Below are 27,881 nucleotides of genomic sequence, written 5' to 3'. Positions count from 1 at the left end.
CTGATGGTAGCAAGGCGATATGGTGCTAGGATAATCGCGTATGTTGCATAATGATATAGCGATCATAGCAACGTGTTCCCAGCTATATGCGGATGAAAAATACAACGTAGACAGACGAACGTTTAGTCTCCGTCGTTATGATATCAAACCCGCCGTAAAAAGTTAACGATGTAATCGGCACACTTTCGATCTCAGCTGATAAGCGATCAAAGGCTCGGGTTGGAACAATCGGAATATGCGGCAGTATCACATTTTCACATGCAAGGTTGAGTGAATAATGGGTGGTACGGGCGTAGTGCAGAATGTATCAAGTTATGTTTATGATGTTACAAGACCAGAGGCAAATGAAACCACTCGGATTTATAAGCAGTGCAGACTGCTGGGCGATTGGAGTTGAAGGCCTGAGTGAAGTGAGTGAGTGCTGTGATAAATGGGATAAAGCGGTATGCTGTTATGATGGTGTTCAAGTCATGTAGGCCTATGAAAGGTGATCAAACCGTTTGTTGATCTGGTTTCTGCTGAAACCAGTACCTATATACATGTGTGTCAAGCTAAGTTAATTTATTATCAGGGTTACCTTTTCCTGTTTCAGTAATAGTTTGGAATTAAATGTTATCATAATAATAACCGCAACCTGCATGGTGCTCTCTACTCTGTAAATAGATGTGAATATCCCAATTCCACTGCCTGTTCCTGACAAGTGCAAATATTTACCGCAATGAACGGATCCAATCATCAATTTAACCTATTCGAAGGTAAGATGATTTACTATGCAGCTACCATTCTGTTGACTGGCGGCACACTTTCAATTTCTCCAACGCATAAAATGCATGACGTAACAGGAAGCAATTGCAGACTGAAGTAGTTGCATGGTAAATATTTGCAGACACACCATGTAAGCGACAATGTTGGCTATACACCTACCGCATATAAGGCTGTAATAATGTTATATTGATGTCACTCTTATATTTCAGTCGTTCAACAGGATTTTTGCAATGTAGAGCTTGTTCCAAATAATTAGTTTTCAGCTACTGCATAGATATTTTCAATATGCATTTCCATGCTCGTGTATAACGCTTACTGCATGCATAGGCCTACAACAGAAATAAGAAAGATAGTGTTTCCTGTAATTCACTTCATGAAAATAGGCCTAGGCCTACTGTACAAAGTGTACAATTGATTTTCTTGATTTATATCATCTTGGATATGGTATTTATATTCAATTAACTGTAGGCTGCTCTTATTTCATTACTCTACCTTGAAAAAGAATTCAGTTGGGTAATTTTTTTAGTGATGTTAAAATGACTTCAATTTAAAATATTTAGTTTCCTTATTTTGCTTCCTAGTTTAATGACGTATGCCGGCAGGTGTCAATTTTCTCTCATAATAACCCACAATTGGTCATAGTAACAAAAGAGACCTTTTAAATCACAGTGTGTGGTTAACAACTAACTGAATGCGAACATTGTTTGCTATCTCTCATCTCCAACATTGTTTGAGGATTCAATAGAAGTTTACTTTGTAATAGGCGTCCAGTACCCAAGAGACTCACTAGACTCTTCGTGTATTTATTTAGGGCAGTTTGCTACAGTCTAGACTAGCAGAAAATCAGTAGGCTATACTCTTTACTTTACACTATATTCAAACCTTGGTTATAGTGACTAGTCAGTAGTATTGGTGTCTTGCATACATGGCTGGCAAGGATACAAGTATGGAAGCTGGAAAAAGTATGTTTGAAGTTGCTTTGTACTCTAGGTTTAAGTTACCAATCGTGAGGGAATGTGATATTCTTGTCACAAGTTAGAAAGTTACATATATACATGTTCGGATTGAAGCATTTTATTTAAATAATTCTCAAAATGCAGTAGGCCTAAATACATAGATCTGTATGTTCTGAAATGGTCTAATGCAGAGTTTTACAAACTAGCTAGATGACTGCCAACTAAGAAATAACTACTGTTTTTCAGTAGGCTACTTCTAGTTCTTGTTCTAGTTGCGGACTCCAAACTCCCAACCCCTCTCATTTCAAGCTTGAAACCCGATCCTTTTGAAATTTCGATTCCATCTCTACTATTTCTTAGGGCATTTGCAATTCCAGTAATTTGTATTATCAGATTCGTTAATTGTGTGGTTTTAGTGCGGATTTTTAAAGAATTCGCCAGCTCTAGTTTTAGTTTCAGGTTTTGAAAAGTGAGTACCGTAGTTCTAGTTCTAGTTGCGCATTCTAAAAATCCAGTAGTTTGTACAGGTCTGGTCTAGTGCTAACTGACCAATTGAAAATTAACATTAAGTTTGTCAATGGCTGTACCATGTTATGTTTTTATATTGACGCCATGCTAAGATTATGACTCAATCGCATTTAAATACAGATGGCACGGAAGACCGCATTCGCGCGTTGGAGCAGCGTGTCGAGATGCAAGAAGATGAGATATCCTTGCTGAAATCGTCCATGGCGGATATCCTTAGAAGATTGTCAGACGCAGAATCTATGCAATACAAGAGTAGCAATTTCGTCCGAAAGCCTGTGCCAGTTAAGAGTGAGCTACCACCATTCAAACTTTAACTGTGCTCTCTAGTAATTTCAATATTGGAAGAATCTATTATGTCACCCGGCATCTTAAATATGAGAAGGAAAAATCAATATTGTGATTAACATTGAACAATATGATACAAACAGTACCCAGTTATCATTTTCTACTGCCAGGAAATATCAATACTTGAACAATGGATAGCATAGGACGCCTGGTTGTTAGACTCCATGACACAATCTATAATATTTCATGTTTTCACCGGGTCACAGATTCAATATATTTGAAACATGTTGACACGCGGCTACAGTGCCTACAATTTACAACTGCATATTCTAGTTCTGTAATTGCACTAATTAGAGCAGAACAACAGTAATCTAATTCCAACCTAATTTGTGAAATGTTCCTTTGCTCTCATTTTAACTCTAACCTAATTTCTAACCTTTTACTTGATTTGCTACTGGAGAACTGTCTTATGTGAATCGATCCTGAGCTGATACGAACTGCACTTGATTGTTGTTATTGTCTCTTTAATTCAGAATCAAATTCAATTCCAAAGTGTTTGTGAATTCAGTCTTTCCTATTCTGATTTGATTTAGAAAAGCTGAAACTGTTCTTGTTGTCCAGCTCCACCAGCTCCTGCCATTAGCATTATGTGTGTGAATCCTTGCGTCCAATAGGCTATTACAAAACTGAAACTATTTTTTAAGCCAACACTTTATCGCCAGGTCATTTTACACCTCTGCCATCTCGGCCAGCTCTCGATTCTCATTCGTCGCCAAGGCAACGTCCCGCTGCCCCGCCACCACCTTCACCCAGCACTCGTAGAAGGTCCAGCTCCAGTTCTTCACGTGCCCCGTCAACATCTTCTCCCGATGTGAAGGCTAATGGATCGTACGGCGATATGAGGTGAGGGTGTGCTACCGTACGTTTTAACGTTTTGTGTCAAAGCTTTTTCACTTGGTAGGCTAGTCTACAATTGAGATATATCCTTATTGGTATAATTATTACTAATATATTCATATTGATCTGGAAAAATCAACCTAGGTTAAATGATCGGCATAAAAAAGGCAGTAGTTCTCGACCACTGGTCCTCCAAGACCAAATATATACATATTAAAATTTTATATCTCGATTCCAAAATACAAGAAGTTGAACACTTGTCCACTTACAATTGAATAATATATTCATTGATGTAAACCCGAAAATTTTCGGCAGACTCTCGTCAGGGATAATTGTTAGCAACTAGTAAAGAATTGGAAAGAATATTGTATCAACAATTGTATCACAAAATATTATGTTTCTGGCATGATACCTCATATTTAGTGATACGATTGTTGGTAAGCTGCACAAAGTTATTTTAAATTCTCTACTAGCTGACGGGTACACCTACCGAGTATACCTGTAGGCCGAAAATATTCAGATTTATTTCAATAATAATTTAAAATTAAATTGTAGGCTATACGGAGGTTCTGTACCTCGATGAGTCACTTTGTTCGATAGCCTATGCTAAAATTCCATCGAATTTTTGTTGGCAAAGCATTTATCGGAGGAGCCGTTTCAGGGATAATATGTAAGGTTGTCGTGTTTATGTGTTGTTGTTGACACTTTGGAATTTGCATGGACCATTGTTTCTAGTCCATATCATGTCTGTCCCACAGTGTAGATCTCAGGTGTCAACTCATCGTCTGGCGTAATGATTATTATTGTTGCTTGTTAAAACTTTTGACAAGATCATAAAGGCCATTTAAAAAAAATTAATGACCTTCCTGTTATGAAAAAACTAGTTCCACAGCATCGCAAAATATCACGACATGCATTTGCATTATACGTTATCCGTTAATTACCGACTACCTTGTTTCCATTTCCCAACTGTCGAAGATGTTCCTGGCACGCTACGTTCTATATTTATATTAAGTCCATGATTAAATGATTCCATTGCCTAAAGAATATCTTCTGACTTGGAATAGCTTTTCACTTGAAACAATAAGCTCGATAAGGCATCAGTAAAAAGATCAGACCCTGTTACTTTCAGATCGATTGAGTTCTTTTTCCGTGTATCAATCAGCTACAGCTAAACCGTCACCTTATGACTGAGGTTGGCAGGAGCTGGTTACAAACTTGTGCAAACTACAGCTACTGCATTTTGAAATTGTGCAACTAGAACTAGAAGTAGTACTCACTTTCCAAAACTCGGAACTAGGACTAGAACTAACGACCTTTAAAAATCCGCAACTAACTACCGTAACTAATAACTGATAATACGAATTATTGAATTACAAATGAGCTAAATATTGTCACTTTGAAATGGGAGGAGTTTCGTCCACGGACACCCGCCCCTGATTAGGCCACTGTTAATTATGATGACTCTGAGCTGGCAATGGCTGCAAGAACATCACACAATAGAACAATTCACGCCTAATGACGGCACATTTTCTAGCTGATTCTATTTCTATTTAAAATACGCAACTAGTACTGGAACTACTCACTTTTCAAAATACGCAACTAAAATTAGTGCTAGAAATACTCAATAAAACCAGTAATTAGTTTACCGTAAACTGCTTAGATTTTTAGTTTGTACGAGTCTGGCTGGATGAATTCATACACTACTATACAATAAACATTTCATGAGTGAACCACCGTGCCAATGTAATTCATTTCACCGTTATCAAATTTGTCCTGCATTCGTGTCCTATCGGTTCAGTTATGAGATATTCACTCTGAGAGATTGTTAATTATTGATGAGGCCGCCGTTCGATGTTCATTTCTTTACCTGTCATTATAAGTATTGATCAGGGGAAGTCTTTATGACTTCAGGCCTTGCATGTCACTTTCGTTTGCTTTTCTGTTGATAACACCGTTATACCGCGTGTCTGAATCGTCGTGCTGTCATGTCAAGAGTACGTGGAAGGAAGAGCAAAGGCAAATTGTGAGTTGATTTATTTTTGTGTGATTTCAGACGGGCTGGCTCTTCGGAAAACCTCTTTTCGAGGAACGGAAAGCGAGCAAGTTTCGGAAAAAGTCCACGTCGACCGCCTACTCCAAGGTGGAAATCTGGCTTGCATTTTGACTACACAGTATATACAGTAATTAGGGATGGCAAAATCAAGTACCTGAGGGCTGAGGGATTAGATTTCGAATTGAGTATTAGACCTCGAGTAATTGGGTATCACTCGTTATGAGGCCATCAGAAGAGCTTCTTGGAGGTACAGAACAATGTTCTTTCCAATTCTCTACTTGTTGCTGACGAATACCCCTGAGTCCATGACGAGTGTCAGCCGAAAATATTCGGGTTTATTTCAATGTGAATATACTATTCAATTGTATATTGAGGCCATAAGAGTAAAAATGATGTGGTGAGCAGAAATATGTACCTTTCATGTGACCACAAAGAAAATATTTCCATTTCTACATCACATTAAAGACAATCTAGTATTTTTGACCATTGATCGTAAAAGTCAATATGTCATCAAGAAACCGCTGAATCAGATTATCCTTTGAGAATGATGTCGTGAGTGGGAATGCAACAATCTTGTCTAGTCATTAATTAGAGCATTTTGGGATAAGCTAAATAGAGTTGAGCTCGATGTGAGACCTTCCAGTCATCAGCGAAATCTGGAAATAATGCCAACCGCCCACAAAACTTGAAGGGGTCCACCCTCGAAATAGTTTAAGAACCCCTTTCTTAGTGGAAAGGAACATATAATTCCAGTATTTGAAAAAATATTCTCTCACTGATCACGTGATTCAGATTCCAGTAATTGAATTATTGTACCCAGCCAATAATGTTTCTAGGAAGCATAATATGTGCTGTGAGGCTACTACGTTTTACTGCGCAAACGGTTTCCTCTCGGTCTAGCCTGGGAGTGTTACTCATTTAGTAATTAGTCTTCTTTTTCAACTCTCTGTAGATTTGATTACTCTCAGAGCTGCGAGTTGCAGTGTTATTCCCAGAGGTGTTTTGGGCTATATCTCTCTCTGGGTTTCTGGAATTGTATCGGTGCACAATTACCTTTTTAAATAGTGTATTCATGTTGAAATGAACCCGAATATTTTCAGTTGACACTCGTCAGTGGTAATCGTTAGCAACTAGACTACAGAATCTGAACATTGTATATCAATTACCTTTTTCTAACTGTGTCGTCCTTAGTGGGCTACGCTGTATCTTAATTCCATTGTATGTAAAGCTATGCACGTTATTGGTAATGACATTTCTGTGAAGTAGTGATCAACCCACAGAGTGCAATGAAATAGCTATGATCGCAAATATGCCATTTAATCTTTAATGTAGTGTAGAACAGGCAGGTAGACTAATCAATTGGGCCTAGCCTTACTTCTCAGCTATGAGCCCATCACTGATAACTAAGTTGCAAGTTTTTTTTTTCTGTGGTGAAAGACATGTGTTGTGATGTAACATTCTCGGTTTGATTTAGCTACTTCAAGGAACCTTCCTATAACGCGGAGGAGAGCACGGTTCGCATTTATCTCAAAGGTAGACCGGTGGTGCTGCACTGTCCCTCTGCTCTCGATGGCAGTTACGACGTTTCCAAATCCTTGGAGGCTCCGGAGAAGAAACTTAAACTCGACTGGGTGTATCCTTTATCGAAGCTCAACGCCATTGTGGATCAGTTTATTTTTTGCTTGCTTACATGATGCTTGCATGTTTATGCTTTCTTTAACCGTACCAATCTGTAGATATGGGTATCGAGGAAAGGACTGTAGGTGAGTTATTCAATAGTCGCTGATTACTTAATTTATACCTTGCATGGTATTGTTACTTGAAATGTATGTGCTGTGCGACAAACCACCGGATGAATTCAGTATTTTTGTTAATAAACTGGTGCAAAAAGCATCTAGCTAGGGTCAGGACAAGTTTAAATAATTTAATTACCTGGGCCTGCATGCTTCGCTTTTTGTATTTTAGTCAAAGCCAAGATACTATCTCTTCATTAGATAATGGTAGTGTCGTCTATGATAGTTTTGAGATGAAACCAATAAGTATTTTTCTTGTTTACCAGTCAGAATTTTGCGATTCAGGCAAGTCGTTGCTTCCAAAATATCAAAGATGCATCTTTTTTTGATTACTTTACCACATACATAAATTGATGAATAGTTTTGACCCGCCTTGGAGTGCACTTATTGAGTAAAGTGTTACATCACCACTGTGACAAGCTCATTTTTCTGTTTAGGTCTAACCTGTACATCTTACCAACTGGAGAGATGGTTTACTTTGTGGCGGCTGTGGTGGTGCTCTATGATCCAAAGGAAGGCCTCCAACGGCATTATCTTGGGCATAACGACGATGTGAAATGGTGAGAAGTTATTTGGACACTGTTGTTTATAGTTTTGACAAGGAATAAATATCAGAAAATGCCATTGATCTTGGACATACGCTTTATCAATCACCAGCCTTGTAGTTGAAAATTTGACACGGGATCATTAACATAATGCTAGTGTGTTTTAGTAACGGTTAATTGCTTTCAGCCTTGCTATCCATCCTGATAAATTGAAGATCGCTACCGGTCAAGTGGCTGGACTTGAACTAGATGGCAAAGTAAGTCTTTCTCATGCTTGTATCTAATTTTGCTGTGGTACGCTCTTCAAATCATAATGTTATGCATATTTTTTTTCATTTCGACAAAATTCCTAAGGCAATTCGTTATTATTTTGCCTGTCTAGGATTTTTTGTACTATTGGTTTAGTAGCATCGTTTCCTTACTAATTACAATCGATTGACCGTATTTATTTTTCACCGCCGTTATAAAGGAATTCAAAGGAAAGACTGTGAGCTCCAAGGTAACATTGTAATGGAAGCTAATAGCAACGTCGCTGTGTGTAAAATGGTAGATATGCTTGCAATAATGACGGCATGATATTCAGCAAGTGCCCCCACGCTTCGAACATTCGTAAATGCTGTTTGCCTGCTTAAAATGTAACTGTAGTATTATATCGCTTGAATAATACATTATTGAAATAATCCCAGATATTTTCGGCTGACAGTCATCAGGGGTCACACAGCCTATTCGTCAGCTACTAATAGAGGCTAGTTGAATTCTCCTGATGAATTGGAACAAACTGATGTTTCTGCATCGCTTCGATATCATTACTAGGCCTGGATTTCTTGAAACTTGGTAATTTGTGTTAAAAACTAACCTGTTATTGGGAGGAAAGAATTAGATTTCTACTTATGTTGATTTCAGTCTTTTTCAACCATTTTAATCACATATTTTGAATTGGGACAACGATATACATATTTCAAAGATACTGATCTCAAATAAAATTCTGCCAATGCCAACGTTTTACAGCAGCCTACATCATAGTTATGGTGATTGCTGTAACATTATTCTTTGTATGAGATCATCACTACATGATTTCGTGTACGGGTAAAGATGGTTTCATGTAACAGTGTACAAGTACACGGGAGCTTGCCATATTACGGATATTGCTATCATGGCATTGCATGTATCCTGAAGGCATTCAATAAACATTAACTGTCTACATCAAAGCTTATCTGTGTGTCATTAACAATTCTGTGTGCTGTTGTAAACTAATACGTTTCATCAATGCGGTAAGTGTCGAGCCTTCCCAGATTTGCAATGATCTGAATGGAGCTTGCTTGCGAATGACCTTTCTTTATTGGCAATACTAACATAACATATCAGTGCTGTATTACAATAGTTTCGTGCTTTGAATAGACATAAAAGATTGATTTACAGAAACATATTTTGGATTGAAACATTCCTAAAGAGCAGATGACAATCTTCGAATAGGCTTGTGCTTGGAATACAGCTGCTACAAAGGCGATGCAATATTTATGAATATATTTTTAGCCTCGGCATCCGCACATTCGAGTTTGGGACGCGGTCAGCCTCAATACGCTGCACGTCATCGGGATGGGAGAATTTAACCGCTCCATCTCGTGCATCAACTTCTCCAAAATTGTAAGTCTCGTGGATGTATCTGGCGTATCTTGAAAATTGCTATTTGCCCATATTGGAAAATTCCGAATTGACTCTTACTTGGCACGTGTGACTACTAAAGCCACGACTGAAATTATCTGTAGTCATTATTTCTGTTGTAGGACGGAGGAGTTCACCTTTGTGCAATCGATGACTCCAACGACCACGTTCTCACTTTGTGGGATTGGGAAAAGGAAGCAAAAATAGCCAAATCCAAGGTTTGTGTGCTCAAGACATTGCTTTTTTCTGCACTATTCCACTGATTTCCTTGACCTAACACCTACAGTAATGAAAAATCTGAGCTTGTAAATTCTAAATCAGCAAAGCTCTGAGGTCATAATTTTTTTACGTCTGCATTGTTTTGGCTACAGTCTGACTGATATTACACTAAGAAAGAAATATAGTTATCCGCCATTTGAGGTCAAATGTATCATTAATTGATGTGACACTTGGCAGTGTTTATGTGGAGTCAGGAAACTATAATATCTGATACTGATAGACTGGGAATATCTATTTTTTATAGCTTACTGCATGTGTGTAGATGTAACCTTCCTTGTTTTTTCATGTCTAACCATAGCAATGCCGCTAATGCTATTGCTCTGGTGGTCTGATCTTTCAGAAATGTGCATGCAGAGTTCGGATATATACCCGCTGTTATCAGTGAAAGTGCTAGTTATCAGTTTATCGGTCTTGAATTAAATGTATAATTCTGATATGACTTGAGCCTCTGAACATCAAGGCGATCTACAATGGCTTTGGTAGACTTCTCTGATGCGCTCTAGATTAGTTTACCTGCGGTGTGGGATGAATAATATTGACTTGCATCCCAGCTGAGAGATTTGGAATGATATTTGTTAAATATCGAGTTTGCTACAGCAGCCTATGCCGTGTGATGTTTCCGAAGCGATACTGTTAATTGCATTTTTTCTATTATCTCAGTCGTCGAAAGATCAAGTAGTGGCTTGCGAGTTCAACCCGCACTCGGAAGAGCTGCAGATCGTGTCGTGCGGCAAGAACCATATTCTCTTCTGGAAGTTGGATGAAAGCGGGAACCTCGTGAAGAAGCAGGGTCTTTTCGAGGTGAATATGCCATAAGAAATTTGTGCCACGACGTACGACCTTGGACAGAGTTTCTCTCATATAGGATTTGTCTAACGGCAGTACTCTCTGCCAGCGCTTACTTTATTCAATAAGATATTCTTGAGGCATCTTCAACTTTTGATTCTTGTTTTGTCATGGGATAACTTGTGGACTACCTGTGTAATTCGTCAGAAATAAATTGATATTTACTCATATATACTTTACATTATTTAGCGCCTACTTTCAGCAAAATCTTGATGAAGACCGAATCTATATTTTGGTTAATTCGACGTGGAATTACCCGAGAGATTAACTTGTTGTTCAGAAACATCCGAAACCCAAGTTTGTTCTGTGTCTCGGCTTCACGAAGTCCGGGGTCCCGATATCTGCCGATTCGAACGGGAACATTCAAGTTTGGGCCACCGACGGCTTGAGGAAGATCGATCGACTTATCACGGTGAGATTGTCAGCGATAAAAAAGCTCCGATTTTCTGGTATTGATCAGTGTGTACTTGGTGCGCTGTGAAATTATTATTGGAATAGAAAATTTGATATTAAATCAAAGTATGAAATTTTCTTTTTTTCAAATTTCACTGGGGACCTGAAATAGATGCAAAACAAATTTGGCTCAAATTTTTTCAAGAAATACAAAATTTTCTCCTTCTATAACATCGCTTCGTCGGGTTAGAATTGAGTTAAATTCCATGTACAGCGTTATTTTAGTCAACCCAACAATTTTATAGGGTACTCAGTCTAAATTGAACAACCCTAATGTCCTTTGTTTGCCAGCCTGAGTGGTTACTGATCAGTGACAAATTAGATCTAATTCTTTGAGTATCGAAGTGTAGTTTTGTTTCAGGGTCCATTTACTTTACTGTGATTTCAAAATCGAACACATTTGTTGCGAAATGGTACAGCCAAAGTTAAGCTAGGATGTTCTTGACAATTATCAAGGTAAAATTCTGGGACATGCGATCTCAGTTACTTTCAAAGCTGCATTTCTGCAATAGTTATGTTCTGTCTTGCACATCATCAATTCTGCTGGAGCGGCTATTTTAGCCACCAGTGGTATTTTATGTTGTCAGCAGAACCCAAACGACAACAGACCTTTCAAAGTAATAATCCCACTAGGCATTCGAAGCTAGACCCAGAATACTTTGAATTTACTTCTACTGGAGTAGCAACACTGAATATCAGCGTAACACAACCTCTGAATACCAATAGAACATGGTTAACGTTTGCCATTAATCTTTCCTGTAGTGTAACAAGTAACTGATGTATCAATGAGAATATTTGGACATAACGACCTGACCTGTCTCAGTTCGTACATTTGAAATGAGATATTCTTATTCTGTATTGTTTCACGTGCCCTCACTGGAATGATTGATTCTGTGTAATTTGTATCAATATTCATTGGATTGCTTCTTTCCGTTATATATATCCCCACCCGTTCTCGTTATACATGCCTATAGCAGCTGTGTGTATTTTGTTTTGGTGAATAATTACCAGCATACAAAACCATGTCGGATATGATATTGGATTTTCAGTGCCACAATCTCAGACATTCGGTAGTCTGCATTGTTGCTATTAATTTGTTTTGTTGATTATTTTCAAAATTGAATGGACATACGATCTCATGTATTCTGTTCTAGTGGTTCAAAACTAGTTGTGCTTGCAGACTGGCAGGGTTTCAAAACAAATTTTGGAGACTGCTGAACTTCCGAAATTGAGATCGACCCAGAATTTTATTATAACAAAGTTATGCAGCTCGAAACACAGAATTGGAACTTTGATATTAAACCTGTTGTGTGTAATTCCATTGAAATTTGTGCAAGGCGAAGCTTTGTTAAAACCACTAAATGTAGTTTGACCGACATTGTGTTCGTTTTTTTGATAGAAATGCGACTTTGCTGTTCTCCAAATTCTATTCTACTGTCAAATGTCACTAAATGGTAGTGTCTAGTTTGTCAAATTTACTTTAAAAATTTTTGTCACCGTTCCCAAATAACTGGTCCCGAAACGAGTTGTGAGTTACTTTTAAACGTGTTGGCACCATACTTGTAGTATTATATCGTCAGATAAGTCGAAAGTAGGCTTCAAATGTCATATCATGTCAGATAGTGATTTAAATTGTGTTATAAATTTCTAAATCGTTTTAAAATTTGGTGCTTTCTTTCGAATTCATAGACAAGCTATTAACCTTTTAAATATTGAGATTTAGATTACAATTGAAATACATATTGCTGACCGGCCGGGAAGTTGCAACTGTCCACGGACTAGTGGTTGAGATACATGAGCCTATTCTGATTTATTCTCTTGAATGTCGTAGAGTATTTTCTTAGTCCAGTAGTGCAATCTGTATTCATGTTTTGCTCAACTAATTGATATTCATTGCGCAGGACGCTAACGAGTCTGCGATTCTGTCAATGTGCGTCATGCGCGACGGCAGTATCATCACTGGCGGGAAAGATAGCAAGTTGATAAAATGGGACGAGGACTACAACAAGACTGCCGAGTGTGACGTATGTATCATCGTCATTTGTAGGGCTGGGCACAATGATTCGAGTTCTCAAATCTGAATCGAGTATTAATTCTAACGATTTGGGTCGAGTAAAGAGAAATGCTTTTTTTCAAGTACTGAGAGTTCATTTATCAACGAGAATTATAGTTTACATTGGCCATTCGATTGTGAAAGGCTGTAAGCTTTGATTGGTGGTATCGCGGCATACGAAACATGTTGTGCAAAGCTAAGCAAGATAGTGGAAATGTCATATCTGTGAAGTCGTGATCAACACACAGCATTGTCACAAAGACCAATGAAATAGGTCGGAACTGGCATTATATTCTTTTTGGTTGCATTGAAGGTAAAGGTAGGCTACATATTTGAACTTACCACATCATTCATAGTGTTATGACTAGGGCGATTTTTTTTACCTAAAAAATCAAAAATTTGACATTTTTCGACCTCGACAAACCTAATTTTGACAAATTTTGCTTATGTAAATTAGGTGTTTTTGCTCATGATGTTAGAATTGTGCTACTTAACTTCATTTCTGGTGGGAACTGTCTGTCCTTACAAAGTAGTTTGGCCTGAAAAATCTTTCTTGACTTGAAAACTGAATAATTTTTACATGAAAAAACTTTATTTTGACGAAATCTGGACCTATGAACAATTCCAGTAGTTACAACACGCATTCTGGTAGAACTAATTACAATTTGTTGTAGCACAACCTAATATACTCTACTACATTCTTGGGTAGAAAGTGTCTGTCCTTACTAAGTAGCTTGTCAAGAATGGAGATAGAGCGTTCAACAGCAGCGTGTTGCTTCATTCTGACAATGGTGTCTACATCAGTATTTTTCATCATGCGCTTCTTGATATAAGAACCACTGCCCAGTGCCCATGCTTGCCCATGCCCTTGCTTTGGCTAGGATATTGTCAAATGATAAGTTTACCTACAGTGCAAACATCTCCGATACAAACGGAATGCAGGTCGCAAACAAATTTTGACTCGGGTCAAAAAAATTAACGCTACAATTTTGACTAAATATTTACTTTTTCTGACATGTCAAAAAATCGCTCCCTAGTTATTACATACATAGTGAGGGATACCCGAATGCTGACTCAAAGCCTTATACTCGATCATCCGGGTACTCTACTCTGCCAGCCCTAATCATTTGTGGAGTGAAACTGACTAAATCTGTCGATCTGTGCAGGTTCTCGATCTCAACAGCGGAGGGATTCGTACCGTGGCTTCTGGTAACGGTGACACTTTATTGATTGGCACAAAAAAGAACTCCATCTTGTGCGGAAGCATGCAGTCTGGATTCGAAACCATTGTCAATGTACGTAGGTCGTAGGATCTAGGCAGCTCCTTGTTGAGCTGGACCTATTGCTGTGTAATCTGAACAAAATACCGTCGGCTAGTTTTGCCCTAGATGACTGCTCACACTGGAAAACTAGTTTTGGGCTTAAAAGCTTCAGAAGCGACATGTTTCGATCTAATTGAATAATATGAATATTTTCGGATGTCACTCGTCAGGGGTCATTGTAATTGTAAAGAATTATGTATAACAACAATTGTATCACCAAATATGACGTCTCCGACATAAAATTTAGAATAATCGAGGGAACAGATGGGGTGAGCTCAATGTAGGTCTACTATTTTTACATGATTCACAAAGTCTTTTATGTTTCCATCTCATTTTCGTAGAACTTTGTCTTGAAATTGTACAAGAAAACAAGTTAAAAGGCAAATCATTAATTTGCATACCATGGTCACAAACAGGGTCACGTGGAGGAACTGTGGGGCCTCGCCGCTCATCCGACCAAGCCTCAATTTGTGAGCGGGGCCTACGACAAGACCCTGGTCATGTGGGACGCGACTTTGCACAAGGCTATCTGGACCAAGGCAAGTGGTATTGTTTTCATTTCTAGAGCACTACACGGTTACTAGAGCCTGACTGATTATCACGTTTCACCGATAATATCGAGTTGATATCACACTTTGAGAGAAATATCAGTATCGACCATGAGAGGTAAACAATATCGGAAATTTTTGTGACCTCACAGCATAGTAGTAGGTAGTCAGAGAACTGTAATCTGTGGCTGCTCGGCTGGTTATTGATATAATATATTTCTTGTAGCGTAAAGTCAGGTGGTCAGAGTAGTCTTTGCTGGCGCTCATTTATTGATTGAAGTAACCTCGTAAATTATTACTCACTACAAGTAGTAGCGCTTAACAAGTAAAAAAAGTACGTATTCTAGGCCTTTTACGAAAAATATGAAAATTGTTCAGTAGAAGTGCTCCTTAATCATAAGAACTTGAGTAAGTGGTGCAGTTAGGCGCAGACTGCCAGAGTTGTCTGAAAACGTAGAAGTATTTCATTTGGCTACTGCCCAGATGCAGCCTTTCCAGTTTATTTCGCGTACAACTATTTTTTGTACATCAACTGAATATATCGGGGTAATCGCGGTAAGCTGTTGTTTCTATTGGGGAAGCATCGGTGTCTATAAACGACCTATTTTTTGACTTGGTAAAAGGTTAAAGTCGTATAACATGCCAGTCGACATAGCCCTACTGTTTTGTTTCATTTTTAGTCACAACTTCAGCCTCATTTAAGAGGTTTTATTAACAATAGAGTGTTAAGACATGCAGATAATTAAACTGTCCGAAGTTACCCCACATCTTGGGGTAACTTTGGATACAGTTGATTACAAAACAATGTGATACTTCTTAATGACAATGAAGTTTTTTAATCAGTTAGTTTCAATCTTTGCCCCTTAACCCCAGAAAAACACAAAACTTACTTCCCCTGCACTCCAGCATTTCTAAAGTATAAAATGAAAAATTGTCCAAAGTAATCCCCACTTTACGGTACCGATGAATAACTAACCGAATACTGAATGTTTTGATAGAGTCTGGAAGACCCGATTCAGTCTGCCGAATTTTACCCTCTGGACGACGGACCTGTTGTCGCAGTTGCCATGGCGACGGGAAGATGGTTGGTTCTGGACTCGGACACGGGAGAATTGGTGACAGTGCATACCGATGGCTGTGAACAGCACGACGTTGTCACGTATTCTCAAGGTACGAAGGTTTTGTGCGCCAATGAACGACCAATGATTCCTTTCAATGGACAGTTGGACACGCATCCAACTTATTGTATTTTGGAATTGAGGTAGGAGATTTTAAAATATCGGCTGGGGAAAATCCGAGTACCTGAGTGACTCGAGTGTGATGTGGAATAGGTACCTTTTATGTGACCAGAAAGAATATAACGCCAGTTCCATTTCTCATTAAAGATAATTTGGTATTTTGTTGACCATCCATATTTGGTTTAGCTTTGTGACAACGCTGTGTGCTGATCCCAGTTGAAAATAGTATTAAAACTATAATTTCCTTCGATAAATTAGCTCTTAGTGGCAAGGAGCATGTAATTTCACTGCTCCAAACTACTCTAATCGGATCATTAGAATTAACACTTGATTCAGATTTGAATGCTCGTATCATTTTGCGCAAACGCGGCCTTTATTATTGCCGTTTGTTAAATCTCGGTGGGTTTTCCCAGATGGCTCCTTCCTGGCTATCGGATCGCACGATAACAACATCTACGTGTACGCGGTGACTGAGAACGGCAGGAAGTACCAGAAACAAGGCAAATGCGTGGGCCACAGCAGCTTCATAACTCACGTGGATTGGTCTGTAGACGGCAACTACCTACAATCAAACTCTGGCGATTATGAGATTCTCTATTGTAAGTAACTTTCAGTGAAAGTACACAGGCCCGTGGTAAGGTTCAGCGACCGGATAATTCCCGTAATTCGGCTAAATAAAACAAATTGGCGGTAATCTAATTCTAATCTAATTTTGGTTTTGCCGAAAATGCTACAGGAGACCTGTATAGTGAGAAATAAGCCCAGATTGATTTGATATGAAGTGAACTTGATTTTTGTGTATCTCATTCTGATTCAAGAATTCATTCAATTTCCAAGTTATCATTTTAATGCACAATATCATCCAGGAAATGAACTGTTTAGTTATTATTCCAAGTCTAATCATATTTGGAAAAGCTGTAAATTGGTGGTGACCATCGTACATTTCAGGGGACGCACGAACTTGCAAACAAGTTACGTCGACTTCATCGATGCGAGATGTGGAATGGGCGACTAGCACTTGCGCTCTGAATTTCAATACATTCGGTAAGAATCCGAGATAGTCACACACGAGCAGTCAGCGACTTAACCGAAAGACGATTCATTATGCCAAGAGTGGGTCAGTAACAAATCGCATCCACTTTTTTGCCCTATTAGTCTACTTGGTACAGGGTCGTGCACCTTCTCCAGTCGGCGGGCCGGATATGGGAAAATGAAGTAGTTGGCGGGCCGGATTCCTGAATCGATACATTTATCGCGAATTTATCCACCTACACAAGGAATAAATCGTATTTAAAGTAAACTTCAAGTTTATAGCATAGAGACCAAAAACAGTAATCAAATATTTTATTAACGTAATGTACTTCAATAGCTGTTGAAGTCAATGAGACATTTGTGGTCGGTCAATGTTGTCAACAAGTTGTTTGAACTCTGGCTGAACGGCGGGCATAGAAAGACTCCTTGTGAACACCAGTTTGATTGGAACGCAGATGTGTCTTGTTCATGTTTAATTGTTTATGGTCGAAAATATTTGCTCGCAAATGTATAAAGTATCTGCTGGCCGCTTTAAATTGTGTCTGGGGCCGGGTCTGGCTCACAGGCACTATGTTGCCCGCCCCTTAATTTGTAGATACTTCAGTAGAAAAAGGTGTTGTGGTTAGATTGTATCAATTCCACGGGGTGAAATTGGCATGAGAACCGCATAAAATAGCCCTGTATCACGGTAACTGTATATATTTTCGGAGGTCTTGCATTTTCAAAAGCAGCCATCTACTGTCAACTGCTAAAAGTAGCCAACCGTTCGACGAAATCTACTTTTTGACACTGCATGCTCTTTTATTTTCTGCTTGAACCAGTTTTGAAACAAATTGGAAATCGTTATTCGTATTTGCAATTGAATAGCAACACCGACTGTTGTTACCGTCTGTGTCAATATCCAGGTGTGTGGCCAGAGGGAGCGGATGGAACGGATGTGAATTCCGTGTGCAGATCGCACGACTCTGCGTACCTAGCCACTGGAGATGACTTCGGTAAAGTACACCTGTTCAAGTATCCGTGCAACAAACCAAAGGTAAGCTCGTCGTAATACAACAGTCTGTTGGAAGATATCAAGGCCAGGCTTGAACGACAAGATAATTCTTATTGTCTAGTACAGTAATTCCCCACCTTTGCGAACCGGTAAAACATCAAGATAAATGCAGCCGACCATTCAACTTTCAATAATCAAATCCCAAATTTCATTTATAACAAAGGTTTGCAACTACAAAGTAAATATCGAAAACTCTCTTTAACGCTGCATTTCAATATTAGACTAGACGTCTTATGCATTGATGTCAGAAACCATTAATTTGAATATTCGGTTTCTTTTGAAATACATACGAGTTTGCTGTTTGCTAGCCTCTATTCTACTGTTAAATTGTGATTTCGAGAGTTGGCGAACTCTGTATGAATGTGTTTGAACATACAATTTCTAAAATCTGTCATATCACTGTTCCTAATTTAGTTCGACTAATCACAGCATATGCCGGTGATTAGGTTGTGTTCTAATTTCTGAAATGTTTCTATACTCTAATTTCCAGCTCTCCTGAAAATGCTGCAGAACTGTATAATGCGAAACTAGCCAAGCTTTATGTACACAGGCGTTTGCCATTCTCGTGCTAATGAGGATGATATTGTACTTGAATTCAATTTCTAAGGTTTTGCGAATGCTATCAATTCTAATTGTTGTCTAATTTGGAAAAGCTGGCGATTTTGTAGTTGGCCATGGCCAACTCTCATCAATGCATTCTGTTTCAGGCCTCGAGTTCCAAGCACTCTGGCCACAGCAGCCACGTGACTTGCGTACGATTCCTGGCTGACGACGGCACGCTGATCTCAACTGGCGGGCAAGATTGTGGAATACTGCAGTGGAATATTGTATAATTGCAGAGCCCTATCATAAATAACCATTGTCAGTATAGTGGAAGCACATATCCCTTTTCATCGCTATAGAAAGTGTTAACTAATCAGCTTACAGTGGGGGGTTGCACATTTATTTTAGAAGCTGGTAATACAAGACGCACATTTATTTTGAAAGCTGGTAATACAAGACGCACAATCATACCAGCTCAACGTTTCTACCGAATGTACACATTGAAAAGTCAAATCTAACGGCACACTCCGTCATTACAGCCATGCGTATCGGAAGGGGCATCACTGTGATCCAAAAATATATAATTATCAGCAGCGTATGAAGCAAACCAGTATAGATTTTTCGTATCTACCAGTCAACATGTTCTTTTAATTATGGCTGTTGTGTTATAGAAACTTGAATGTTTTGTATTTCAATGTTTGGTGAATTGTAGTTTCTAATAAACAATTTGAAGTAAGCTTGTGTCGATTTCTGCCGTGGCAGAATCTTTGTGTGTGGATGTTGTCTATTTCGTTCATACATCACGATGAGCCCGTGACTGAAGTAAATTCTTCAACAGCACCGCAGGCTTCCACATACGATGCTAGCTGACAAGTCCCAAGTAGTCATCCATGAGTGATCCGATTGCAAACTGAAAACATAATGCGCTTCGTCAGTTCAATGTTACTTTCGAGGAAAGGTGGCCAAAAGTAGTCCGCATTCACATGAGCCCCTACTCAAGTAGCAGTAGCAATTTCCGAGACATGTTAACATTACTGCGAGTGGGTCGCGTAAGTTGGGTGTACCATACGTCCTTCTTTTTCAAGAAATCGAAAATGTCCACCGGGAACGCCCAATATGTCCACCTTTGTACCTTTGACAGCCAGGCAATTGTACAGGCACAACTCAAAAACGCCACAAATGGAGCAAAATCTGGATTTCAACGGCAGTGACTACAGGACCATGAAAAAAACTGGATTTCAACGGCAGTGACTACAGGACCATGAAAAAAAGGTCAACCACAACCTAACTACGTTAAAGCGGGTCTTCAAAATTGCACGATCTCATTTTTCCGTTTGGTGCAAAATGACTTAGGACACTACATCTACGAACAGAAATACATTTACAGTGAGACCCGAACTTTGTAACCAACCACCTTTATCTTTGAATACGTACAATATCATTTGCATCGACTCTCGTGCCGACGATTTTGAGCCGAATTTCGTCGTCCTGCTGAATAACTGTGTCCTCATCTTCTGTCTTGTAACACGGAGGATGCGATTCCGGGTCGAATTTCATGTCCGACGGAATAGACTGAGAGCGGGAGTATTTTATTAGTCAGAAATCAGGCTGCCCATTAAACAGACTTGTACAAACCACTGGATATACAAAATACGCAACTACAGCTAGAACTATACTCACAAGTTTCTAAAATCAGCAAGTAAAACTGTTAGTATAGTGATAACTTTGAGCTAGCAATGACGGCAAGAACATCACACAACAGACCACCGATATCACGATTCACGCAAACATGTGTTTTGTTTTTCGTTTATTTTTTAGCAACTAGAACTAGAATGGCTAAAAAAAACAGCTATATAGATTGTTACTTAGTACAAGTCTGAGCATGCACAGTTGTGTACTCACATGTCTAGATATGAAACAGGACATGGGTCCGATCTCAGTGAAAAGTCCTACTTTGTTCACTTGCGTGACAACCGCGTCCACAACTTCGCCTTTGAACGGACGGAAAACGATGGCTTTGTATTTGATGGGGTATAACACAAAACCTCTGCCGGGCTGGATCATACCATCTCCGATACTATCGATCGTTGTCACTGCTATTACAAAGCCATGCCTGCAACAGAGGTTTAGCTTTAGTCCGGGTTGTGGTGACTCGACATGGAGTCCTTTTCCTAAATACGGGAAATGACTCAAATCAAATTGAGTCGATTCGTACAAGTCATATGGCTCGAGACGCAGACCACCCAGACAAGGTATTTCACTGCAACTTTGAGGTATAGTAAAGTTACCTCGTTATTGGTCTATCAGTACCAGTACTTGAAATATAGAGCGAAGAATAAGACAGTGATATCACATGTAGGCTATATTTTGCCTCTGCAATAAACCATGATTGTTTCAAAAATTTCATGGACAGGTAGTAATCACTACGCTAACCATAAATGCATGCATTGTCTCATGCTCATGTAATTTTTAGTGTTTGAAAAGCTCAGCAGCGTTATTCAAACGACTTGAATAGTTCAAAATTCACCAGTTTCATTGTTGATAAGTTGTTTACTGATTAGCGAAATTCGTCTTAAATACAAGACCATAAATACTGACATAAAAACTTCCTCAAAAAGCTAGTTATGTCTTATGCTCTTGGCCCATGTCAACTTTCCAGTCTCATTTTTCAAGACCACAAAGTAAAACGAGACCAACAAAACGGATGAATCAAAAACTGAATGATCGTGACAATTAAATATGGTCTTAAAACACCGAATCAGTCTTAATTCTAAGACCTCACTTCATCGGTGAGACTGAAATTGCTAAAAATGAGACCGAATCATCCCCATGTCTCAAATTTGAGACCAAATTGGTAAAATATTTTTTTAGTGCATAGGTAATCGGTAGAGAAAGTCAACAACAAAATCATACATCAGTGTCAAATATTAATATTTACTGCACCTTCTGATTAAAATTTGAACTGTGGATTGTGCAGTGAGCTGAGGTAAATTTTGATTTCAGTAAATATTTCTAAAAATTAGTATGGAACAGGACTTCATCAGAAATCGGGTGTGCACTTCAAGTGTGATGCCAATGCAGCAGTAGTACTGATATAATAATTATTCAAGTGTAAATTGGATGTCAGACCATACTTTCCAGTGCAAGTGCCTTCGACTTCAGCGAAAAGCTTCTGTTTCACAGTTTGTAGTAAGTTAGGACCGAAATAGCGCGGGTGCAGTAGAATTTCGTGCTCCAGAGATATCTAAATATTTGAGGCAATGAGAATCGCATTGTCAAGTCCAATGTAATCGACTCACGTGATAATACATAGCGTTTAACGTTAACACACGTAATCCTATCCGAACCAAGTAATTTTCGACACGCCAACAGCAAAGCTAAGTTATAAATAGCGCCGGTGCCGAAAAATAGCGATCGTGAGTAGTCAAGGTTGACCAATCATTGAGGTTCCCTAACCGGAGTAATTTATAGAATTTTCTTCAGATCAATTCATATTTGTATTGCGACATAACGAGAAGACAGGAGGGTTTGAAGCGAATTAGAGTAGCATTCTAATTAGACACCCGCCTCAGACTAGAACATGTGTAGATAAGGCGCGTGCGCACTGCCTGACTAGTATTTATTCAGTAGAAATTGCTCGTATTCCGACTTCAATCTGGACAGTGGACATGCTCGACGACTGTCGCATAGAGATACTGTTGCGCAGGTGGATGTAATTAGTCCTGATCCTAGGGTAGTTGGACGACGAGGACGCGCGCGTGTGTTGTAGTATTGAATGTAAACATTCGATGTTTTAGGCTACTTCACGCTTTTGATACCGAGGTGAAGTTGTCGTTGAAATTTGAGGGACAGTGGCCGCAATGGAACTGATGCATAAATTTTACAATTTGAATTTACCCGCCGAGAACAACTTCCACCAAAAAAAATCGATTGATATCGCACAGAGAGTATGAACCTGATATCATAGCCTTTACAAAGGCTATGCTGATATGATATACACAAAGGTGGTCATGGTCATGGTCATGGTCAGTAACGAAGTAGAGGCCTGCTCCAACTTCTACTCGAAGTAGATTTTTCCTACTTGCACTACTTCCTCAATGGGTTATGTTTTGGAGCAATTCTACTTCTACTACAGATTTCGGTTTTCTAGACAAAATTAGGCCTACAATTCTTACTTTTCTACTTACTTGATTATCGCCACTTCGCTACTCAAGTAGAAATTGATGAGGACATGAGAGAGAGAGATATGATATTCTTTCTCGCCTGCACCATCGAGATGCGTTTGGCGACGGAGTTGCGATACGGCCCCATGAGGTCATCTAGTCTGCGCCCCCGTTTTTTTTCTCCTCCATGCTATCCGTGATTGCTGAGCGCCTAGCAGGATAGCTGCGGATACCATTTTTCGAGTCTTTGGTATGACCCGGCCGGGGATCGAGCCCACGACCTACCGCTCGAGAAGCCGGACGCATAACCATTACACTATCTCGCTCTTCAACTTCTACTTGAGTACCAAAGATGGCTACTTCGACAACTTCTGGATATACATATAAAATATTACTCATACGCCGAGATTCATACAGCATATTTTCTATCAAAAGAAAAGCTCTATTATGTACTGTAAATGTGACGGATGAGTGATTGATTTATTTTCTCGCTCAGTCTTCAAGCTGAGCTTTGAAGAAAGCGATAGTAAAGTGTCATGATGACATAACTAGCTCAGACCAGATACCAGCGACTAGCGTCTCCAGGTAAGTAGGTATTGTCTATTGTTAGTTTGTTGTCGACAGATAATACCGTGAAAGCTTTGGTAACCGGTGATGGTATGCTCCCGTGCCGTTAGTTACTATAACCATCAGACTCGGAGGACTCTATAGTTTTCTACTAAGCGCGAAACACGGGTATTCTAATCCAATAATTTGTGAAATGTTTCTATTCACTAATTTTAATTATAATTTCTGACTTTCCAGAAAATGCTACCGAACAGCCAAGCTCGCTGTACAGACATTTTCCATTCTCATGCTCAAGAATGATTGTCTAATTGTGAATTGATATGAACTGAACCTGATTTTTTATGTACCGGTATTTCTTTCTAATCCGGAATTTATTTCAGATTTCAACCTTTCGCAAATTCATTCTATTCTTACTTTGTAAAAACCATCTATATTTCTTATTCTTATATATACTTTTGATTAGCTAAAAATTTTCCAGTTATCCAGTTCTGCTACAAACTCGCATCGTAGGCTGTAGCCGGTATAGCGTATTAAGCTAGTTCCGATGTCAGAGAGTGGAGATCTCGGAGAATGATGTGCTGCATATATTGGGATAATTGGACTGAATATGAGCAATTTGTAATCTAGTGTATTTAGACCTCAATGTATTTTATAGTTGGTTACACGAGCTAGAAAGTTGAAATCATTCAGAAGCTTTCACTACACTGACACTTTCTATCTCGTGTAACCAACTATAAAATAGATTGTGGTCTAAAGATACTTGATTAAAAATTGGACATATTCAGTCCAGTGTTTAATGACTTGAGCCAAATCACGCTTTTCGACAAATCTGACTCAACTATCTCAACAGAACACTTAAGGAGACAAACCGGGCGCCAAAATGAAGTTATTTTAGTTGACTCAATCCGGACTTGACGCACGCGAGGAATATGAAATTACTTGAAACACTCGAACCTTATTTCTCCTTTATACACATATAGGCAATTATGCAGTATTTCAGCCATTACGCCACTCCTAGACCGAACTATAATGATATGAGCGTCATTGTCAGTGCATTAAATAAATCACCCGCGGCTTGTGTCTTCTTAGATGCCTGGTGTAGGACTGAATGACATAGCCACTCGAAAGTAGTGACTTGTCCCAGGTCACAACACTGGTAGGCTATTTCCTGACTTACGATATCCCTCCCTTATTATGGCATTATTGCCAACGATTGGCAACAAAGTATAGATTTTCATCATTTTACAATAGTGAGATCAGCGTTTTACTGGAGATACCCCTATTCTAAGGATGCAGACCTTTCTGCAAACATTACCTTTCATTGAAAATCGCTTTATCCTACATTAAACACTTGTATATTTGATAAGTCAAATTTTCATATCGATTACAGGAATTTCTAGAAGTCCCTGATGGGTTATAGGCTCATTTATTTGGCCGCATTGTTTGCGATATTTCTTTTGTAATCCAGTATCGTAATATGCCTCGTGTCGTAATGGTTCCACATTGTTGTATTATAATATATATTATATATTAAATTTCATATTTGATCAGTAGGATTTCTACCTGCCAGTACTTAGCCTATTGAAAATGACTTTGAAGGAAGAATTTTTTCTTGTAATCATTTTATTAACTAATAGTTTCTACTTACTAGTAACGCGTATCAAAATTGGTTTGTGAACATATGCACAGTGAACGCAAGACTATTGGCTGTGATACACAGGAGCATTTGCGGTAAAGTAAGGGTAAGGCTAAATTCCGGTAATTCCATGGTTAGAGTTGGTTTTGGTGATATAAAGTGACATGCTCAGTGTTTGCATGCTAAAGTGTAGTTTTTCATTGTGTCTCGTCCTCAAATGTCGTGCAACCACAATTACTGCAATATATGTGTACCTTAAATACTACCTTAAATATTGTGTAATATCGTTCATAAATCATATTAAAGACGAGACATCCTTGAACCTTCGTCATTTCATGTAATCACATTGATAGCTCATCATAAATCCAGAATTATCACATCACGTACGGCTAAAGCCTTCCTTATCACGCCAAAGCAAATATTTGATCACCATGTCAAAGAGAGTATAGCTTATTTTCATTTACTAGGATGACGTCTCAAACAGGTCTTATTCAGCCAATCATATTAGCCTCCGTGTTACTTTACTGACTTGACCAATTTGAATTAGGAAATGGCTTTTCCTTCTTGTGCGGATGCATGTCTTTGGTTTTATGAATAATTGTCATGGATGCTGTAATGGGATCAGCCTTGATTGTTCAATTAGTATTTTCAATTCCGAAAGAATGGTGGGTTACTGATTCTGGGTAAGCCTACTTGACTAGATGCCACTGGTTTTTGAACTATTATTCTGCATTGTATGACATATTTTGAAATTAAAATCTTTGCCACATCTTTATCGTGTCAATGCTGGTTTACGGTTCAAGTATGATAAATTATATCCTCACAGAGCTAGCTCTAGCACATTTTTGGAGTTGCTAATTGGCAATAGAAGATATTGGATCTGTTATTTCAATTGGAGCTTGAAAATTTCTAGTTTATTCAAGATATTTTATTTAAATGTCCATCCTTTACGACTTCTGCAGTAAGTTTGGTCTGATTGGGGGCCATTGTCTATTATTGGTAGGCTACTTGTCTAGCACCACCTGTGGTTAATTGTAGTTTCCTTAATAAGCGGTATGCATGATGATGATGAGATGATGCATTTTGTTTATTTTTATTTTTTTGATTTGCGATGTCAACATACCATTTTCTTTATGGTCAATTGGGACTTTCATTGGAGTTTGTACTTTGCCCGGTGTTGCCTTGCTCAATGGATAAAGGTCGATTTGTGTATTTTCGTAGTGCTGCAATATTTGTAAAGGTCTGAGGCATGTTGAATGATGCAATACCATTGCTATAGTACCTGTTACTGTTATGCAATCACATCTTGATATAACCTCAAGGTATTGTTGGTCTGAGCAGACACTCGTAGAAGCAATGGTTGAGGCAAGTCAACTTTCTGAAATGGTGAATAGTATGTTTAGTGTCTGTGAAGAACTAATACTGGTAGGGTAATAATATGTAGTAAAGTATTGTGCTTTGGCCACCCTGATTTAGCATTTGACAAAATTATTGAAATATAAAACTGGGTCCGTAATAAAACTATATATAATGTAGGTTGTGGGGTATATCATAGTCTTCAAAATTCATTCAAAGAATTTCTAGTGCATTTAGTTTTTGTGTTGTATTGTGACATCGAGTTATATAGATCCCTGTATGGCAGTTGATGTCCTAACCTAACGATGTTAAATGCAGTTATTGTTTCAGTCCAGTTGCTGTCAAAGAATCAATTCTCCGGAGATGTGTAAGCTCCAAATCATTCAACAGTGGTTCTTGTCACCTTTACCACACGAATTCAGCAGTTGTATACACAATTTTCTTATCAATAATTGCCACAAATTTTCTGGACAGAATAGGTACAATACTTCTTCCCGGTGTGGTTCTCAAATACCAGTATTTCTTACAGTAGTGCTATATGTTGGACTTTGTGTATTTTGATTGCAATTTCGAGAAGTTATGATTAAATATTCTATATCGACAATTGCTAAATTACAAGACGTACTGGTATGTAATTTTGAGTTAGGCCCGCTGTTATGATTAATGTCACTGTTATGATGTTAACAGTTGTTCCTTAATCACTGTCAAATTATTCGTTTGTCCAGATATAGCAGGAAGCTCATCTCGAATCGAGAAATAATGCTTTGGATCCACCAATACTACTCTCTCTCTGCTTCTCAACCTTCTAGCTTCAGGCTCGGTAAAATTTCAGAACAAATTTTCCAGACTGTAGAACTTTCCAAATCAAATCAAAATTGACCCAAATCGTGCTTAGACGATCTTATACAACTCAAAAGCTAATATTGGAAACTTCAATATGTATAATGTGAAATTTACTGCTTATGTTTTGATGTATGTTATGCGTTGATACGTGATTCTATTGGAGTGTCTCTAGGCCAAAGTTCGAAGTCCCGTTAATAACCACTAGCGATATTTTGATCATTGTGTTGCTTGCGAAAGAACTGCTGCTTTGCTGTTTGCTAGCCTCAATTCTACTAACAAATTTCTCTAAATCCTACTGTCTAAATTTAACGAATTTTGTTTTAAAATGTTTTCTTAGCTTTCACATAAGTGGTCTGGTCTCAAACGAGTTGAAGGCTACTTTTAAGCAGTATGGTATATAAGTTGCAGTAGGCTACTGTGTCCGAGGCTAGGTAGACCATGAACACTATGTTACAATAGAA

The 27,881-nt window shown here is 38.6% G+C and overlaps 2 protein-coding genes across 2 annotated transcripts; one reads left to right on the top strand and one right to left on the bottom strand.

The window, feature by feature from the left end:
- The first annotated feature begins 434 nt into the window (after positions 1-434).
- LOC145440608 (echinoderm microtubule-associated protein-like 2) lies at positions 435-19,591 on the top strand. The gene is made up of 22 exons (XM_080318268.1): positions 435-755; positions 2,370-2,537; positions 3,257-3,437; positions 5,488-5,574; positions 6,962-7,120; positions 7,224-7,250; positions 7,718-7,840; positions 8,013-8,082; positions 8,295-8,324; positions 9,359-9,469; positions 9,610-9,705; positions 10,427-10,567; positions 10,893-11,024; positions 12,967-13,089; positions 14,285-14,413; positions 14,857-14,979; positions 15,987-16,158; positions 16,640-16,825; positions 17,175-17,270; positions 18,164-18,294; positions 19,020-19,219; positions 19,264-19,591. The coding sequence occupies exons 1-21, from the start codon at positions 719-721 to the stop codon at positions 19,143-19,145; spliced, it is 2,448 nt and encodes an 815-aa protein (XP_080174394.1). The 5' UTR covers positions 435-718; the 3' UTR covers positions 19,146-19,219; positions 19,264-19,591.
- Positions 19,592-19,610: 19 nt separating this feature from the next.
- Positions 19,611-22,310, bottom strand: LOC145440596 (DNA-directed RNA polymerase II subunit RPB7). The gene is made up of 5 exons (XM_080318251.1): positions 22,155-22,310; positions 21,990-22,099; positions 20,758-20,968; positions 20,290-20,427; positions 19,611-19,765 (listed from the first exon to the last, which is right to left on the bottom strand). The coding sequence occupies exons 1-5, from the start codon at positions 22,164-22,166 to the stop codon at positions 19,718-19,720; spliced, it is 519 nt and encodes a 172-aa protein (XP_080174377.1). The 5' UTR covers positions 22,167-22,310; the 3' UTR covers positions 19,611-19,717.
- Between the last annotated feature and the right edge of the window lie 5,571 nt (positions 22,311-27,881).

This window comes from Botryllus schlosseri, chromosome 6 (assembly GCF_051294905.1).
Source record: "Botryllus schlosseri isolate E-star chromosome 6, Bs_hap1, whole genome shotgun sequence".
NCBI lineage: Eukaryota > Metazoa > Chordata > Ascidiacea > Stolidobranchia > Styelidae > Botryllus > Botryllus schlosseri.
This window is presented reverse-complemented; position numbering and strand designations above follow the sequence as displayed.

Excerpts from the sequence above, each read along its gene's own strand:
- LOC145440608 (XM_080318268.1), top strand. The coding sequence starts at position 719 with ATGAACGGATCCAATCATCAATTTAACCTATTCGAAG. Across the intron at positions 756-2,369 it reads TCAATTTAACCTATTCGAAG|ATGGCACGGAAGACCGCATT; the intron begins GTAAGATGATTT and ends ATTTAAATACAG. Across the intron at positions 5,575-6,961 it reads CGTCGACCGCCTACTCCAAG|CTACTTCAAGGAACCTTCCT; the intron begins GTGGAAATCTGG and ends GGTTTGATTTAG.
- LOC145440596 (XM_080318251.1), bottom strand. Across the intron at positions 20,969-21,989 it reads GAAGGCACTTGCACTGGAAA|GCATGGCTTTGTAATAGCAG; the intron begins GTATGGTCTGAC and ends CCTCTGTTGCAG. Across the intron at positions 20,428-20,757 it reads CCTGTTTCATATCTAGACAT|TCTATTCCGTCGGACATGAA; the intron begins GTGAGTACACAA and ends TCCCGCTCTCAG.